Raw genomic sequence first — 21268 nt, forward strand, 5'->3', positions numbered from 1 at the left:
CTCACTCTTACACCTCACTGCTCACACCTCCTCTTACAATCACACCCCCACTCCTTACACCTCACTGTTACACCTCACTCTTACACCTCACTCCTCACATCTCACTCTTACATCTCACTCTTACTACTCAGTCTTACATCTCACTTCTCACGACTTATTCCTCACAACTCACTCTTACACCTCACTCCTCACATCTCACTCTTACACCTCACTCTTACACCTCACTCTTACACCTCACTCCTCACATCTCACTCTTACACCTCACTCTTACACCTCACTCTTGCACCTCCTCCTCCCCACATCTCACTCTTACACCTCCTCTTACACCCAACTCTTACACCTCACTCCTCACATCTCACTCTCATACCTCAATCATACACCTCACTCTTATACCTCACTCATACACCTCACTCATACACCTCGCTCTCACACCTTAATTCTTACACCTCACTCGTACACTTCACTCTAACACCGCACTCCTCACAACTCATTCCTCACACCTCAGTCTCACACCTCACTCTGACACCTCACTCTTATACTTCACTCCTCATACCTCACTGTTACGCCTCATTCCTCACACCTCACTCTTACACTTCCCTTCTCACACCTCACTCTTACACTTCCCTTCTCACACCTCACTCTTACACTTCACTCTTAGAACTCACTCCTTACACCTCACTTTTACACCTCACTCTCACATCTCGCTCTTACACCTTAGTCTTACACCTCACTCCTCACACTTAATTTCTCACACCTCGCTCTTACACCTCACTCTTACACCTCACTCCTCATCCCTCGCTCATTACACCTCACTCTTACACCTCACTCCTACACTCATCCGTCCTCCACCTAACTCTTACACCTCACTCCTCCAACCCCACTCCTTCCCACCTCACTCCTACACCTCCTCTTACACCTCACTCCCTTACATCTCCTCCTTGCATCTCCCTCTTACACCTCCTCTTACCACTCACTCTTACATCTCACTTCTCGACTTATTCCTCAGACCTCACTCTTACACCTCACTCTTACACCTCATTCCTCATTCCTCACTCCTTTCCTTCCTCCTCACTTACCCCACTGTTACACCTCATTCCTTACACCTCCTCCTAACATCTCACACCTCACTCTTACACCTCACTCTTACACCTCCTCCTCACACGTCACTCTTACACCTAACTCTTACACCTCACTCCTCAACCCTCACTCCTTTCACCTCACTCCACCTCACTCCTTACACCTCACTCTGACACCTCACTCTAACACCTCACTCCTCACACCTCACTCTTATACCTCACTCTTCACACCTCACTCCTCACACCTTACTCCTCCCCCACACTCTCACACCTCACTCCTCACACCTCACTCTCACACTTCAACTCTCACACCTAAATCCTCATACTCACTCTCACACCTCACTCTTACACATCACTCCTCACATCTCACTCTTTCACATCAATCATCACACCTAACTCTCACACCTCACACCTCACCTCTCACTCTCACAACTCACTCTCACACCTCACTCCTCACACCTCACTCTCACACTTCAATCTCACACTTCGCTCCTCACAACCCACTCTTACACTTCCCTTCTCGCACCTTAGTCTTACACCTCACTCTTATACCTGAATCTTACGCCTCACTCTCACACCTCACTGTTACACCACACACTTACACTTCACTCCTCACCCCTCACTCCTCTCACCTCAATCCTCACACTTTAATTCTCAAACCTCATTCCTACACCTCACTCTCAACCTCACTCTTACACCTCACTCTCACACCTCTCTCTTACACCTCACACTTACACCTCACTCCTCACCCCTTTCTCTTTCACCTCGCTGTTACACCTCACTTTTACACCTCACTCCTCACACCTCACTCCTCACACCTCACTCTCACACTTCACACTTGTGCCTCACTCCTCACACCTCACTCTCACATGTCACACCTCACTCCTCACACTTCACTCTCAGGCTTCAGTCTTATTCCTCACACCTCACTCTCACGCCTCACTCTTCCGCCTCACTCTCACACTACAGTCACACTTCACACCTCACTCCTTCAGACCTCACTCTCACAAATCATTCTTCAAGTATCACTCTTCATGCCTCGCACCTCACACCACACTCACAGCTAAATCCTTATTCCTCAGGTCTCACTCTCACACCTCACTCTAGCACACATCACACCTCATTCGCACACATCACTCTGTCACACCTCACACCTCACTTTCATACCTCACTATTACACTTCACACATCACTCACACCTCACTCTTCCATCTAACACCTCACTCTCACACACCTCACACCTCACTATTACACCTCACACCTGACTCACATTTCAAACCTCACTCGCACCTCACTCTTCCATCTCACACTTCACTGACACACCTCACACCTCTCTCTCACAACCCACTCTCACACCCCACACCTCACTCACATTTCACACTTCACTCACACCTCACTCTTCCATCCCATACTCCACTCACACACCTCACACCTCACTATCACACCTCACACTTCACTCACATTTCACACCTCACTCACTCCTCACTCTTCCATCACACTTCACTCACACACCTCACACCTCTCTCTCACAACCCACTCTCACACCTCACACCTCACTCTCACAAACCACTCTCACACCTCACTCTCACATTTTACACCTCACTCTCACCTGCATGTCGATTACTGTCCTTACATTTTAATAGTTGTTGTTAAGTGTATGGACTTACGTAGAGTACGTGCAAAAAGACCGTAGATGTTGAAACGCAGAAAAATACATAAAACAACAAGTTTTTTTTATGTTACAGTACACACACACACACACACACACACGCTGTCCGCTACACCTGTGTAAGAGTAATGAGCGTGTGGGCGTGGCGGTGTGGCGTGTGGGCGTGGCGTGGAGCGCCCAGGCTTAACATGGACTGCGGGGAGAGTTGCTGGGAGCCCGTATAAGGAGGCAGTCCTCACTTGGATAAAAAACGGTGAGTGAGTGAGTCAGAGATGCTGGCGGAGTGTCTGTGTGTGTAGTGGTGTACAGTAATAATAATAATAATAATAATAATAATAATAATAATAATATTAATAATAATAATAATAATAATAATAATAATAATAATAATAATAATGTCGGGTAATATTAAATGTTAATATTACATGTCATTGTTTATGATACCAGGGAAAACAAATAAGAGTAATCATGCAGTGGGAATAATAATAACTTCAGAAGTAGATAGTTTGGAAGTGTTTGTGTGTGTGATATTTATAGCATTTGCTGTGAAACTGGAGGATGAATATTATGAAGTAAATGGGATATGTGTGTTCCTACGTCAGCAGTTTTCACACCTCCGTCAACTTCCCCTGAACACTGGTGTTGAAGATCCGTCCATGTATCACATCACTTATCGAGTTCGTCAGTGGTCAGCTCACTAGTTGATCGGGTGGTCAGTCACTGTACTGTTCCACGCTGTTGATAGTATTGGACACAACGGGCTCTTGTATATATCAGTCATCTTGGTATTTCCCCAGCAAGATCCGTTAACGAAGCGGTAAACCCCTCAGTGTTAAGGCTCCGTAACCTTAACTCCAAGAGGCGTCAGTGTTAGGATTCCGTAGCCTTAACTCCAAGAGGCATCAGTGTTAGGATTCCGTAGCCTTAACTCCAAGAGGCGTCAGTGTAATTTAATAAGTCCAGGTGAAAAACATAATTCGTATGCAATGTTAATGATTATCTTGTACAGTTTAGATCATCGCTTAATTCTTTAAGTTACATTTGTATAGTAAAGTGTTTTATAAAAGGAAAATTTCGTATAGATAGAAAATTAAAGATAATTAAAGATACTGTAGTCCAAAAGCTTGTTATAATACAAGAACAACAATTAATCATAAAATAATAATAACAATAATAATAATAATAATAATAGGTATGCTCTCTCTCTCTCTCTCTCTCTCTCTCTCTCTCTCTCTCTCTCTCTCTCTATATATATATATATATATATATATATATATATATATATATATATATATATATATATATATATATATATATATATACTATGAAGGAATATTATCAATATTAAGGGAACCAAATTTACACTTAGTATTATTTTTTTAGTAACTTTTACCAGCAGTGAAAACCAAAAGTTGTCTAAAATTTTTAGTTGTATTTTATTGCTTATCTAGTGATTATCCCTATTTACCGTAAGATATATATCATAATGTGTACAATATATCCTTACTGTAACGCGCTGTGCTACTATACATAATTTACTTAACCCCTGTAAAGTTTTCGAACGACGGAACGGAATAATCTACGTCAGTCTTGTGTGTTCTGACATTTCACTGTGTCAGTGTGATAGTTTGATCTAAATATAAAGGAAGTTGTGTTATAGTATAACACAGGTCACTTATCATTCTCTGCCCAAATTGGGATATCCTATGGTGAATGAATCCCAGGAGTGGTGCGGTATGACAGTGTGGGTGGCGGCGCTGGCAGCGTGGGTACAAGCGGCCAAGCGCACGAGAATTAGAAGCGCTGATGCCGGGGTGGGAAGAGGATATTATCACGTGTCTTCCGGCCACCCATGAAACACTACAATTAAAAAATATTTATCTTGTGACAAATTGTGCAATTATTGTGGTGGCAATTAGTGTGAGCGACGTTGTGAGGATAATCCAGCCTGTGAAAGATTGAAAAAGTTAATTGGAAACGAGTTAAGAGAGGAAGATCGTTCAAGTTTAAATGCCATAGAGAAGTTGGATGGTTTGCAGTGTTGCCAGCAACCAGCGGACCCCCGTTTACTAACTACCATAGAGGGATGTGTGGTAACAATGTGCTAACAACCATTATGATGTGGCAGTATTTATCATGTGGTGCCGGAAACTTTACAGTGTGATGAGAGAGAAACATTGGTGAGGAAGACAGTGAGTGGATGGAGACTATGAGGGTGGTTGAGGCAGCCTTGAAGAATACCCGTTCAACCCCCACACACCTCAACTTACAAGTGTCTTTTAAACTGCCAAACACTCACCCACGTGTCTCATACGCCACCTGCTCTCGTCCCTCAACACTTGGAATGGATTCAGTGAACGTGTGTACAGTGATCTGGTAACGTGGGTGGCAGGACCGTTGGGACCATGTGTAGACCCATAACTTGTGATTGACACTCCAGGCTTCACCTACCACTTGAGGAACTTTTCAGAAACCTCATTTCCATATAAGTCTCCGGTGAACTATGTAACATAACACCGCTGGTCACAGTTCCGTCGTAATTGTGATTTTCATGTTAAGAGAGTTAGTTGCCTAAGATATGTTTATTAGCTCTGGTTTTGTAACAAAATCAGGCCAAATGAAAACCGTTCATTGATGATAACAAGTGAAAGTGGAGTTTGATTTAAGACGAACATTTTATGTTATTCCATCACGAGTCACAGACGACCACAAGAACACTGGACAACTCCTTCTGCCATTCAGAACTGGTATTATTATCTTGGGATTTATCTTGTGTGTGACTAAGAGGCAGCATCAGCCCCCAGTAGACATGAAGACCGTGGGCGCGGGCGTGGTTGTTCTCGACGCCCATAAAGGTTACTTAGAACTTACCCAAGAGGCCCTCGACAAGCTCATAAGCCGGGAGCCCATCTCTGACCACTATGACGTGGAACAAACTCCCTTTGCCAGGTAAATATACCAGATAAATTAATAATAGTGTAGGGTTGGTACATGTATTAAACGGCCATGGTTAAAACTCGTGTATGAAGTTTTTTATGCTAAGTCGTGAAATGGTTGGTGGAAGGTGGCAACACTACTAACAATGTTGCCCACTGTGGGTATGTTTGTCACGACATATTTGGTAACGTTTAGTTTAACATACCTCTCTGATATGTTTTATATGTTTGCTCAACGCAGTATTCCAATGATTCATATTAAGTTGGTATATACTGTATATTCGGGTTGTGTACGATCCAGCTATCTTTTGTGGTGGCCGCTGGCACCTTGCCCATGTGCGTCTCTGGAAAACAAAATAGTGATGCATTGTGGAAGTACAGTATACTGTATGTTTATTGTGGCTGATAGACTCGATGGACATTTGATTATATCTAATGTTTTCTAGGCGTCCTTAAAAACAGTTGTATTTAATTAACTGAAGTAGATAATCCTAAATTATAAAATTATATATACGGGACTTAGCATTTGCCCCCCCCCCAAAAAAAAAACTTTATGATCGAAAAAAATCGGTTATTGTGCAGAATCATTTCTGTATTACAGTATTTGATTTAGGTTTTGTGGTCACCATGTCCGGTACGTTTGGTTTCCACCCAGTGTTTCAGGAAATTACATAAATATATAAGGATTGTGACGTTATCTCTTATTTACTGATACTGTATATATTTATTAATGAAAGTCGTCATACACGTTCACAGTGATTCATCACGGTACTTAACATGGCTGTGCAGGTAAACAAATAGTGGTAAGCATTTAGTTGATTTAACCAAGAAATGTTTAACTTGTAATTATGTAAATGATAATGTTTTGTCTTAAATTTATTGTTTTATAAAACTATTAACGTCCCTCAGTCTGTCTGTATGTCCATCGTGTATTGATCAATTTTAAAATAAATAAAAGCTAAGCAAATTACCCTGACGGTAGAGTTGCCATCTAGTGCAATTATATCATACAGAATCTTTAACATTTTGTACGTCGCGGAAGGTACCGTATAACATTTTTTTTTAAACCACAAAACGCCCAAACACTGGGTAGCCTTACGATTTAGGGCACTGTTGACGTTCTACCTGTCATATGGGCATTTGCAACTGGCCTCCCAATTTCTGACACGTAACCTATCTTCCTTAACCGTAACCTACCTTAACCAATTGTAAGTTCCCGTACTCAGAGGGGTAACCCAGTTTTTGTGACGTTGCATAAACTCTACACAAAATTTTGATGTAAACCTGACACTTGATGTCTATCGGGTGATTATTCAGCATTGTATTTATCACCCATATATTTTTGACTGACTTGATAAGGTAAACATAGCCTAATGGATTTTTTATTGTGAAATGACAATGTGTAACTGGACTGGGGCGTCGGTGAAAACTTGAAGTTAATCGACCATATCTCAGAGCTGGAGGGAACCATTCTAAACCTCTTTATTGTCAAAATCCACAAGAGTGGCAGGAGGGGAAGCTAAAACGAGGACAACATAAAGTGAAATATACATCATCTGTTTTTGGAAGTCTTGAGGGGTATGTCCAACTTCCTTTCAGTGTGATAATACTGTAGTAAATCTTGGTAATATTTACTGAGAGCTGTAATGGCTATCCTAGGCTGTTATTGCAGGTTAATAGCCTTTAAATATTTTTATTATTGCATTTGAATATTGTATCGTGGTGTTGAGGGCTGCTTATTGTACTTACCGCCTTATTATGTGAGTACATCATGGTTATGGTGTTACAAAAGTTACGTTTGTTGGACAGGGTAAAGTGATGTTTCTGTGGAAGTTCATTTCGTTTGTTTATTATTAATTTGTTGTACTCCACGATGAATATTCCTTATGATTAAAGGACGTAAATAAATCAGTTGTCTGACTTAAGCTAAAAAAACAGCATAATCGTAGTTTCTACCTTAATTAGTATACATTAACGTAAAAATAAATTCAAATGTTATCTCGTCTGCTGATTGGCGTTAGGTGAACAAATGTAGTTAAGCCAGTCTCTTATCTAATCTTAAAGTTGTATATTGTACTGGTATTGTTGGTGTTTTAATGTTTGAAGTCATTAAGTTAAATGTATTATTTCGATTTAAATTAACGAAATTATTCATTGCACGAACCTTTGAGAGTCTCTAGCTAGACAATAGTGATTTAGTGGTAGCATGACAAGGTTAAGTTATCGTACCCATGGGGTGAAATGCTCGTATTCAAGTGGGGAAGATTGTTGTACCATCCACCCTTTGTCTCCCACATCCTATTACGTCTTCCCTCCCACCAGCATCCCTCATCTCTCTCCTCCATCCTGGTATTTCTCCCTTCTTCCCTCCCCCCATTCATTCCTCCTTGTATATCTCCTCTTCTCCATCCTTATCTCTCTTCCTCCCTCCCTCCCCTTCCTCTCTCCTCCATCCTTGAATCGCCCTCTCCTTCCCCTGCCCTCACACCTCCATATTTTTTACCCTCCCTCCCTCTTTCATCCTTGTATCTCTCTCTGTCCTGTAGTGGTGTATGTGTGCCCCGGTTGTCTGTAAGTGCCAGTGCCAGCAAACAGTTCCTGGTGTGGTGACTCACATTATTCATAACTTGACGGGAGGTAGTGATGCAGGGGGCTGGCTCATCTCCCTCTCACCTACCTCCTTCCACTCCTTCCTTCTTCCTGGTTTTCTTTTCACACACACACACACACACATACACACACACACACACACACACACACACACACACACACACTCTCTCTCTCTCTCTCTCTCTCTCTCTCTCTCTCTCTCTCTCTCTCTCTCTCTCTCTCTCTCTCTCAGTTCTCTTACTTGGAATATGAGTTTTCCGTCCTTCACTGGAATTGTTCGTTTGCCATAAAGTAAATTATAAGTTCTCAGATTTCCTGGCTGACTACTACCATGGTTTACCCGCATTTATACAGCTTAACTTACCATAAATCACATAGCTTAAATTACCATGAGTTGTATAGCTTTAAATACCATGAGTTGTATAGCTTTAAATTACCATGAGTTGTATAGATTTAATTACCATGAGCTGTACTGTATAGCTTTAATTACGATAAGTTGTATAGCTTTAATTACCATGAGGTCTGTAGCTTTAATTACCATAAGTTGCAATGTATAGCCAAAGGTGTCAAGATTACCGCCTAGTTAAATGAGTTATGGTCCATTATCAAGATTTCTCGGCCATTGTGAATTATCGGGAAAGTTTCCATAGTTTACTGTAGCCAGAGTTAGTGTGGGTGTGTGTTATATGCGGTACAGTATAAAAGTGAGTGTCTGTTAATCGTTTTGAGGATAATTGTGGATTAGCTCGAACCGATGTCAACGTATGAACAGGCTATGTTGATAAGAATGATGGCATCAGTATGTACTAACTTGGGTTATGGTTCGGTTCGGTTATGTTTATATAGAGAACGTTTTAAAATTATAAACTATAATTATTACCATATCTGCAAGCATTTTTATGTAGATATTACAAAAAGAATAAATAACTTATGGCAAGAGTGTCGACCAACCTCACAGCTCCCAACACGTAGCTGCAGTTGTAGTTCAAATTCCCCGGACACTTGGCAATGTGTGGCACGTTTCCATTGTGGATCTACATGAAATATATATATATATATATATATATATATATATATATATATATATATATATATATATATATATATAAATATATATATATACATACATACATACATACATACATACATACAGTATAGTTTTAGCTGGTGATGCAGAATAAAAAATAACGCTCTTTAAGAAAAATCTTTGCGCCCTTGTTCTGGCGACGATCCACAAAAGATATAGATAGCCAAAGGGTATTCTTTCGCAGTAAACTGTAGGACACCAATTAATTAACGACTTACCTGATGAGCCCAACATTAGTTGATAACTGTGAGGGTTATGAATTATGTTTAGAGTTATTTTGGATATATAAGACGGGAGTATTGGAAGAAGACTCCAGGTGAAGGAGCCGTATCTGTCGTGGCTGTCAATAAGTGTTTGATGGGCTCTGTGGTGGAGCCCAGCCACCAATTTTATAATTTAGGTCACGTCGATGTGTTTTGTGTGCTCTAAAAAGGCACGCTTTCCTTTGCCGGTGGCATATTGTTGCAGATTAGGCCGCTATAAACCTTCTGTACTGGCCAGGTGTGTTGGGCGGGGGGTCCAACTTTTCCGTTCAATGAGAGCTAAATTTCAGTCCCAATATTACCTAAGTGTTTATCAGAGTCACGGGGTTCGTCCTTGATTTTGAGAAAGCCGTCGAAAGTTCAGCGATTTCACCTTCTTTGTGGAGCGATGTTAGAACAACAATATTGTGGGCGAGAAAGTTTTAAGTGGCTCACAAAGAATGGTCATTGGTGTGAGGCTGGACCTGCGCTCATTTTTCCTGGGTGGGATATAGGCTACCATTAACCCATAGACTGAATAAAGTTGCGCGATCATTAACTTAGTCCTTCTGGGTCGCTATCATGTAGCTAAAAGATGTATATCAACTTTACTATGAGCTTAGTAAGTCGGTGTATACTTACTGTATAAGGAATTTCGAGCCAGGGTTTTAAAATTTACTATGGCTCAAAACTCCACTGCTGGCCCCGAGGACTTCTACGTCGCTTCTCGACCAGTCAACCCAAAATCTATACTGTGTGTATGTGTGTGTGTACGCACGCACGCACGTACTTAGATGTACAATACAAACAACTTGCAGTGAACACAATACTAGACAGTATGTTAAGGCCCTCAGGGTGTCTGGAGTGAGAGTTGACACACTCACGTCATGTCCAAGTTTTGTTCCCAGGGAAATTTTCTGGACCTTGTTATTACTACAGTATATTTAAAGCGACAATGTTTTGCAAACTCCAGTAAATGAAAACAAAAATATATTACTTAACATATTAAAAAAAAAACTTAAATCCATCGTCATGAATTTGTAAGAGTAAGTAGATTAGGATGTGCACTGTCCAGGGTACCCAGTGATTGAGGCTAAACTATAAACAACAGTAATGCTACAGTGTTTTTGTCTGACAATGAAGGTTTTAACTCAACAACCATGACGTGAAGTTATGTTGTTGAAATTAAAAATCTACTGCAAAAAATTGTGATATAGCAGTACCTGTAAATCTGCTTTAGGCCACCGTCCCACGTAAACCACCCCCCCCCCCACACACAGCGCGCGCGTGCGCGCGCACTTGTTTTAAAATTATATAAATTATTGAAAATATAATTAATCTAAAGCGCGGTATCTTTATTTAATGTTTTCTTAGAATTACAGTTTTATTTATGATTAACACCAAACTTTTATATTTATTTGGGGTGAATTGATATAGATTGACCTACACGGAGCATCACTTAGCGTCAACATTCAGTTGAAACTGAAACAAATGCTGTATTAGCTTATTGTTTAGCGTATTTCATGTAGGACGGCACATACCTCCGACAGTCGAGTAGCTGTCACACATGATCATTATTCACTCATTCCAGGTATGTTAATAACATAGTGGCCGACAAGTATAGCACTTTCCATTCTCTGAGATACAATTATTATTATTATTATTTATTGTATTTGTTTTGATTCAGGATTATTGACGGTATGTCATATACAGTGTATTTGTATCTCCGTTTATTAATATGAAGATTACTGTCGATTTCCTGAGAGTGTAGGTAGGGAGATAATGACAGCCTTGTGTAGTTGTTTGTGGTTTTGTCGAGTCCGTACGCAGACTGGAACCCTGGACCAACACAGTACGCAGTATAGGTTTCAGGTACAGTTGTGGTCAGAGTTCCCGCGACACTTGGCAAGCTCTGTAATGTACTTGCTGGCTTTAAGGTAATGATTGTTACTTTTCATTATGGATTAAGTTACAGTATAACAGGTAACACACTGTATCATACAAAAATATACCTATTAGGTGTTAAAAATCCCTTATCCCCCGTACCTACATGACCCTCACGTGTATATAATGCGCATAAGTATCCGGGAAAGTCCACTGCTTTACCACGAGGCTGTTAAGATGGGTTGATATTACATCGTTGAAATCACTGAGCTGAGGGTACAGGTAGTGTGTTGACGGAGGGGAGAGAGGTGTTGGAGGGTAAACTGTCTTGACTTATATATACTGTAGTTATATTAAGAACTAACTCCGCCGCTCCCAGTGATTCATGGGTCGACAAGGGTTCGGGTACAGTAGACCTTCAAACCAATGAACTATCGGAATATAGAGCCGTTGTTGTGGATCTCTCTCTCTCTCTCTCTCTCTCTCTCTCTCTCCAGTAGCTATTTTTATACAGTACAATGAAAATGTATCTAATATCCTGAGCCTACATTAGTACACTACAATACAGCACGGTACAGTGCAGTCTAGTTATTATATATCTTATTTGTATCACTTATGTTACTTGTATATTATTTGTAATTCGAAACCCATTCCCCAAATATGTAACTGTATATTTTCAGCTTTCTGGCTGCCAAGCTCTTTCAATAAACCGTTAATTATTATTATTATTATTATTATTATTCTATCTAATATCCTCAGCCTACCTTAGTCCAGTACGGTACAGCACAGTCTAGCCTAGTCCAGTACATCTATATAATATCCTCAGGCTACCTTAGTACAGTACAATACAGGGGTACAGTGCAGTACGGTAGGGGTACAGTACAGTGCTGTACAGTCTAATATCCTCAGGCTACCTCAGTACAGTACAGTCTAATATCCTCAGGCTACCTCAGTACAGTACAGTCTAATATCCTCAGGCTACCTCAGTACAGTACAGTCTAATATCCTCAGGCTACCTCAGTACAGTACAGTCTAATATCCTCAGGCTACCTCAGTACAGTACAGTCTAATATCCTCAGGCTACCTCAGTCCAGTCTAACATCCTCAGGCTACCTCACAGTACAGTACAGGCTACCTCAGTACAGTACAGTCTAATATCCTCAGGCTACCTCAGTACAGTGGCTACCTAGTATACAGTCCAGGCTATCCTCAGTACCTCAGTACAGTCAGTAATATCCTCAGGCTACCTCAGTACAGTACAGTCTAATATCCTCAGGCTACCTCAGTACAGTACAGTCTAATATCCTCAGGCTACCTCAGTACAGTACAGTCTAATATCCTCAGGCTACCTCAGTACAGTACAGTCTAATATCCTCAGGCTACCTCAGTACAGTACAGTCTAATATCCTCAGGCTACCTCAGTACAGTACAGTCTAATATCCTCAGGCTACCTCCAGTACAGTACAGTCTAATATCCTCAGGCTACCTCAGTACAGTACAGTCTAATATCCTCAGGCTACCTCAGTACAGTACAGTCTAATATCCTCAGGCTACCTCAGTACAGTAATATCCTCAGGCTACCTCAGTACAGTACAGTCTAATATCCATAGGCTACCTCAGTACAGTACAGTCTAATATCCTCAGGCTACCTCATTACAGTACACTAGTACAGTCTAATATCCTCAGGCTACCTCAGTACAGTACAGTCTAATATCCTCAGGCTACCTCAGTACAGTAGTCTAATATCCTTAGGCTACTCCATATAACATTCCATAATACGGCTCGTCAGGCCGTCAAATAATACCTTACTCAGTGCATTCCTGAGTACATAGTACTTTCCTACGTGCATCTTTGAGTGCATTCCTGAGTACCTCCTTCAGTGCCCCTTTGAGTACATTACTGTGTATCCTTCAGTACATTCTTGTGTACATCCTTCAGTACATTCCTGTACATACTTCAGCACGTTCATTATTGTATTTCCCAACGCATACTTTTGTACATTGAGTAATACAATTTATTACATACATATTAGGTTTGTGTAAGCCATCAGAATATGTCCCGAATCTTGTGTTCGTGCACCGTATATGAGCAGGTTGTAGTAGTGACTAATTTTATCACCTTTGAAATGAGTCCCGTAGTCCTCATGGTTCATAGGGGCGGTGTGGCCAGCTCTGTACTTAATCGCTTTCACTTCTCCAACCTTAAAGTTAGGAACCCTTTCATGGCTAGGTGAACTGGGAGTCCATCTGGCGCGAACCTGCACCGTTGTTATTATTAGTAGTATTAGTATATTAGTGTTACCTTACAATTCAGTAGTTTAAGTTCAAATAATCCTCTGCTGTTGTCACCCCACATCTACATCATGTATATAGTTCTTTTCGCTATAATGTAAAAAAAAAAAAACGCGTTTTCATTATTTGGTGAGCATTATAGTAAAGTCATTACTATGTAAGGATAACATTTTCATAGGTGTAAATAAATAATCATGTGTGCATCAGTGAGACGACCACTAAACGACAACGCCTTAAATTACTGGTCGTATCTTATACAGGTATTATTATTTTAAATTTGTGCTCTTGTATTTCAGTTTCGTCCTAATTGTGTCCGTAATCACTAAAATTATTCGGGACTTTTTTGACGTGCCGGTAATCTACTTTAAAACATAAATATATGGTAGTATTTTGTGTATTTAATTGCCATTCCATACATAGTCACGTGACTTTATCACCCCCCCTCGGCGTTCCTTTAAAGGGCTTTTAAACTTCACCTCAGCTTGTCAGGTTTAAATATGGCAGCACAAGGACGCAGACCTGCAAATCTTAGTTTTATTATTTTATGTAACGTGATATGTTTAGTCAGGTTGGGTGAGTCATTTTTGTTGTATATAAGAAAGATTATTTCCTGGTGTGATATTTGTGTTAATTATTACTAGATATTTGATGTATAGTGGGAAATAGAATTTAAAAATAGTCGTTATGGGCGCTAATATTCAGGGCAGCTTTTCACACAAACACAAAGGGAGGGAGAGTGAGGGAAGGGGAGGAGGGGATTAAAGAGTGAGGGAGAGAACACATTACGTTCGACTGTCCCGCCATATATTGCTCTACAGATAATATATAAGCGGGTCGCTTGAATATTGCAATACTGTATTGATCTTTTCTTGGTCACAACACGCTGTCCATGCAACTCTAGGTGCATTGTCTCGACCTCCTCTCATCACTGGTTGCAGCCATGGTGTTGAGTGTCACAGAATGACAACAGTAGGCCTCTGCTAAACTTGGCAGCTTCAGGAAATTTGAGTGTGGAAGAATCCCTGAAATTGAGAGTCCCTTGTGTGGGTAGTAGTAGAGGCAAGAGCGACTAGTCAGAGGAATTGTCAATTACCTAATATTCATCACCATCCTAACCATGAAATACAAAAACAAATATAACTTAACATTTTAAATATTATACGTAATTTAGTATCGTTGTGATACATTCATACCTGTATTAGGTAAAAATAAGAAAGTTTAATATCCAGCGACATGTGTCAACTAATGAAGGGACGCGAGGATTGGTGACTCATTCTCGTAAAATCCGGTTACTCGCATATAGCCTAGTCTGCGATGACATAGTCTCTTGAATACAATAAAAAGTACTCCACTTTGTGTATTTATCTTAGAAGTTATGTATATTAGAAGATGGAACTGTGGATTAGTTGAGAGTTGAGGTTCAGTCGTTGTGAATTAGGTGTTTGGGTTGTGGATGGGAAGGAGTGTTGATGCGGGTATCCGGAGTGGCACAACGGGTCTGGCGGCCGTTGGTGTACAGGGCCGGGCTCCCACACACACTTCCTGCCCGTACACACAAACACACACACTTTTCATCTCTCTCTCTCTCTCTCTCTCTCTCTCTCTCTCTCTCTCTCTCTCTCTATATATATATATATATATATATATATATATATATATATATATATATATATATATATATATCGGGATATATACTCGTATATAAGCAACACAGACATTGTACATAGGAACACGCGTATACATTTAACGTACATAACACACACACACACACACACACACACACACACGATGTACACTTACACAGCCGAATATATACGAAAGCAAAAAAATTATTAAAACGTCGCCTGGCAGTGTGCAAAACAAACGTTTCATTGACACCAAGCACGGAACAGACACACACACACACACAGTCAAGGTTAGTGATGAATGCTGCTGTGTTGCTTCAGGAGTGACTAGGCTAACTAACACCTTAATTGGCACATAAATGTGTCCTTTTGCGTTTTTAAGATTTTGGCTACATATTTATACCAAGCAGGTAGACTGTTTGTCATGAAAGTATTGGTATTACTTAATACTCCTTTATAAGTGCTTTAATTAATTGTCCTGGGTCTATTTGTAGATAAAAATTATGACGCATCGTCCGCGTTTTCTAAGTTTGGGAAGTGCTGGATTTAAACAAAATCATGTTAAACAATAATGTTGATTAATTCATATGCGTTAGATTTAAAACAAAAAATATGAATTGGTATTAAAATTTCTTCAGTTTAACAAATAATGTTGAAAGAATTAAGCGTTGAGTTCAATCGATTATCGCAGTAAGTAAAATGTCTAATTAAATACGACATGTTCATAGTTTTATGTAGGACTAGTGAGGTTAATAAACTTGTTACACACTAAACGACATTAGTGTTTGCGCAGTCATAACATTTTAGCGTCAAAAAGGTCAACGCTATTCAGAATATCACACAGATAACGTAGGGGAAGGAGAATTGATTTATTTTATTTTTTGTCACGCACAGCGGCTACTCTATTGTGGGCCCCATACTCATCCTGAGAGCGGTATCGCAAAAGGATTAGAATAGAGGTAACCCACCATAACAGACCCGAGTGGTCAAGATACTGAATGTTACAGAGTATTTCAAACATATTGTTTAGTTCTGTACATAGAGGGTGACTTATTCAACTGCTTAAGTACAGTAGTATGAGGCAATATGCCGGGCGCTCTGTTTACTGTCTTCCTCACCTTGATCGATTTCTTGGTGGGCCTCTCGTTAACTTAAGTCTTCGGGGAAAATTGATGGGATTATTTTATGAAACTTTATACTATGTGGAAATTAAAAGTGTCTTGAGAGGCTGCCTATGTTTACTCAACAAGGATTTTTAAGATTACATGTTATTGTATATTTTGTTAATCTTACTTTTAGAGGAAATTTCTTGTGCTATTATTGGTTCTATTAACTTTTTATTTGTACACCTGCACTGTCTATGATGAACCAGTGTGGACTTTTATGGCGATGAATATATAGGCCTGTTTATCAATACATCTATAACACTGGTCTACAATTTTTTTTTTCTGGCATGAAACCTTTTAACTGTTTTTTTACTAACTTTAAGGTGCTGAATCCAAATCTGATCTCAGATTTGCTCCATCACGTAACGTGCCAGAATTTACTGAGCTACCAGAGATTGAGGATATAGACCGGAATTCACCTGTTTCTACTGATGAAGATGAAGAGACTGATCTTTTCAAGCCATCTGGTGAAGATTGTGAAAAGCCAACGTTGTTTACTCAGTCAGAATTGAATGATCTGGTCAGAGATCTAAATTTGCCAAAACAGTCTGCTGAATTGTTAGCTTCCAGGCTTCAAGAGAAACGACTCTTAAAACCTGGCACGAGTGTCTCCTTTTATCGCAACAGAGAAGAGCAACTGCGGAAGTACTTTCATTCATATGACCAGCTTGTTTTTTGTAATGATGTAGAAGGACTTCTTCTCTCCATGGGACTACCAGCATATGATAGTAAGGATTGGAGACTTTTTATTGACAGTTCTAAAAGGAGCTTGAAATGTGTTCTTCTTCATAACGGAAACAAGTATGGTTCAATTCCAATCGGACATTCTGTACAAATTAAAGAAGAGTATGAAAACATTAAGACTGTTCTAGAGAGGTTGCAATACCATGCTCATGAATGGTTAATTTGTGTGGACTTGAAAATGGTAAACTTTCTATTGGGCCAGCAAGGAGGGTACACAAAATACCCCTGTTTTCTGTGCTACTGGGACAGCAGGGCTACAGCAGACCATTGGGTGAAAAAGAATTGGCCACCAAGACATAGTTTGACGCCTGGTGACAAGAATATCATTAACGATCCTCTGGTTGACAGGAAAAACATTGTCCTTCCTCCTCTGCACATAAAACTTGGTATCATGAAGCAATTCGTCAAGGCTCTTGATCATAGTGGAGAGTGTTTCAGATATATATGCTCAACCTTTCCAAGTCTTAGCGACGAGAAGAAAAAGGCAGGGATTTTTGATGGACCTCAAATAAGAACACTACTCAGAGATCCACACTTCCTTGCAACAATGACTGAGGCACAGGCAAGAACTTGGAATGCTTTCTCTAATGTGGTGCGGAACTTCTTAGGGAACAAGAAAGCGGACAACTATCAAGAAATTGTGGAAGAGCTGCTCTTGAGTTTACAAGCACTTGGATGCAGAATGAGTATCAAGGTTCACTACTTACACAGTCACTTGGACGAGTTTCCAGAAAATCTGGGAGAAGTGAGCGAGGAGCAAGGGGAGCGCTTTCATCAAGACATTAAAGTAATGGAAGAACGTTACCAAGGTCGATGGGACTCGAACATGATGGCGGACTACTGCTGGAGTTTGATGAGAGACATTCCAGAAGCTGTACATAAGAGATCGGCCAAAAAGAGGAAGTTTATGTAACTGTAACTTGATCTTAATACTTGCACTATTTCTACCGTACATTAATTGTTTTTTTCACCCTTCAATGTTACATTTAAATATTATATGTGCATTAACTTTCCAATTTGATATTAACAATTTTTGGTTATAGAAAAATACAAATTATAATGCTGAAAAAATTTATGTATACATGTTTAAACCGTCAATTTTGATCCAAAAGTTTACGTTTCCCAGCAAAAGTGCAATATGGTATATCTCAAAAACCTGATGTGATAGACAAAAACCAAAGTCATATTTGGATTCTGCACCCCAAATTTACTTAAAATCCGTTTAAAAACCTTGTGCCAGAAAAATTGTGTTGACCGGTGTAATCATTGTATCTAAAATCAAGTGCTCGTATCGTGCACAATGTCTGATAGTGACATTAGGTTCTTATAAGATCCATTGCTGAAGACAGTTGATGACACCAGTGTTGGAAGTTTGTTCCCGAACACTTCAGTAATTAATATTATATAGTAGTGTGTCCACACCAGGTCCTCCTGCCTGGTTGTGACTCACTCTCTAGTTGTTGGCTTAACAAGGTGTTGAAGTGTGGTGGTCCTCACCTCACATTTGCCTCACAGTACAGTATGTAACTGTCGCTTGAGTTACTAGTCCTCTCTCCTGTAAGTAAAATAATGACGTGCTTTAATTTATATAACATAATGCAATATTTTAGTCACATTAACGATACTTTGAACGAGTCATTGTTCTCTCTCTCTCTCTCATTATATATATATATATATATATATATATATATATATATATATATATATATATATATATATATATATATATATATATATATATAACGTTTTTTGGCGAAATCGGTTATTTTGCAAAATTACCGGTTTGCTTATTTGTATATTAGTAATTTTGCAAAATCACTTACAAACAGGCTAACTGAAGTTGAAAAAAGAACAGGACCACTTAACTGTGTCAGTCTACAAGAGCCATCCAAAACCTAACCTCTCACTTAACCTAACCATAAGGTTAGGTTAGTTTTGGTTGTCTGTAAGTTATTTCGCAAAATTACCAATATGCCAACCGGTAATTTTGCAAAATAACCGATTTCGCCAAAAAAACGTTATATATATATATATATATATATATATATATATATATATATATATATATATATATATATATATATATATATATATATATATATATATATATATATAATCAACACCTCACCCCACCATGATTCGAACCCACGGGCCACGAGCCCATGACTGTGACCGGGGAACGCTACCTGGTGGGGTGTGGTGTTGATAAATAATAATAATAATAATAATAATAATAATAATAATAATAATAATTAACGGTTTACTGAAAGAGCATAGCAGCCAGAAGGCTGAAAATATTCAGTTACATATTTGGGGAATGGGTTTCGAATTACAAATAATATACAAATAACATAAGTGATATAAATAAGATATATAATAACTAGATGGGGAAAAGCTCAAACTACAGAGCATTTCAACATAGTGACAGTGCAAGAAGTAGTATTTACTGGGAGTGAATACACTGATTTATTACAAGTTATTGATAATTTTTACAATGGTTGGGACTGGGCTGTAGAAGTCCGCGTGCTTTATTGGGCTAATGAAATATATATATATATATATATATATATATATATATATATATATATATATATATATATATATATATATATATATATATATATATATATATAAAGCATCACTCAAGTGTGTGTTTTAGATACGGGTGTCACATTGTGTCACTTTCCCATATATTCTTAAGAGCCCCACCAGGCGACACTTCCCGCCATACCTCCACACACACACACCTCCGCTATGTCGTTTACGATCCTGTGCCCCCAAACCCTTCCTCAGCACCACAGTTTTTGACACATGCCCACAGACAGTTTTTGGCAGGGGCCGGACGCCAGTCAGCCAGGCAGCCCCACGTGTAAGGTCGGTGAGGGTACACGAGTGTTTAATAAGACAACAACAAATATGGCGGAGCACAGGAAGCCTGGCGCGCTGGCTTGGGGATTGTGGTCAATGTCGGCATACCTTATACGCCTTAACCACGGCCAGGAGGAAGTGAAGGTGGGGTGGCCGGCGACGGGCAGGGGAAGGAGGAAGAAAGACACGGGCTGAGGAGTTGGTGATGTGTGGATACAAGGGAAGAGGAGAGCTGGTGGAACTGAGGACGTGGAAAACGAGATGATAAATTGATACTGAAGAAAATATTAAGTTAATGCCCGAATAGCTATTTTTAATCTGAATAACTGAATAATAATCTGCGTTATTAAGATGGGTATAATTAACTGAATAATATACGCTGTATACGTTGTTTTGAATTTCAGCAAACTTGTGTTGTAAAGTATAAAAGATGGAAGGTAAGATTCGTCGAGTAGTTAATGGACGAGTTGGCGGTCGGAATTTTTTCGTAAGATGGATGGTCAATGGGTAAAGAAAACGCTTAAATTCACTATGGTAATGATATTTTTAAATAAATTGGGCCAAAAAGTGTTAAAAATAAGGGTTAAAGTTGTTAAAAAGTCACATGATTGCGAAAAGCTCTGTGATTAGTTGTGACGTCACTGGTTGGGGGCGAGCTTCCCAGCTGGAGGCAGCCAACTGTAGTTGTCCAACCTTCTCGGATGACCGGCTCTGTAAATAAATATTAGATAATTAATTGTGCTTTACTGTGCATCACAGCAATACTACTTTAAACATATAAATATTACGAAGCACATAAACTAATTCAGTGGATAATAGTTGCCCACACAACAAATTTCACAGTATAAACATTCCAAACAATATTGGTATTATTTTGGTTTTGGTCATCTGGGGAACCTTAAGATTCTAACTATGGGGTTAAGTACTTTAAACAATAAGACACATTATCTCTACAGGATTTCTGTCGCAAAACATTTTTCGATTGCATCAGAAAATACAGATCATAGGTTAGGTTAGGTTTGGTTAGGGTATGATGAGTTATAAGGATAGCTTAACATACATCGGTAAAGG

The 21268-nt window shown here is 39.5% G+C and overlaps 1 protein-coding gene across 1 annotated transcript in view; it reads left to right on the forward strand.

Moving 5' to 3' along the window:
- Window positions 1-4551: 4551 nt before the first annotated feature.
- Window positions 4552-21268, forward strand: part of LOC121875188 (serine/threonine-protein kinase 17A-like) — a 138637-nt gene continuing 121920 nt past the window's right edge. The window contains exon 1 of the mRNA XM_042379636.1: window positions 4552-5693. Coding sequence (XP_042235570.1) covers window positions 5554-5693 — 140 coding nt within the window. The 5' untranslated portion in view covers window positions 4552-5553. The remainder of the gene's footprint in view (window positions 5694-21268) is intronic.

This window comes from Homarus americanus, unplaced genomic scaffold, assembly GCF_018991925.1.
Source record: "Homarus americanus isolate GMGI-L3 unplaced genomic scaffold, GMGI_Hamer_2.0 scaffold36970, whole genome shotgun sequence".
NCBI classification, from domain to species: domain Eukaryota; kingdom Metazoa; phylum Arthropoda; class Malacostraca; order Decapoda; family Nephropidae; genus Homarus; species Homarus americanus.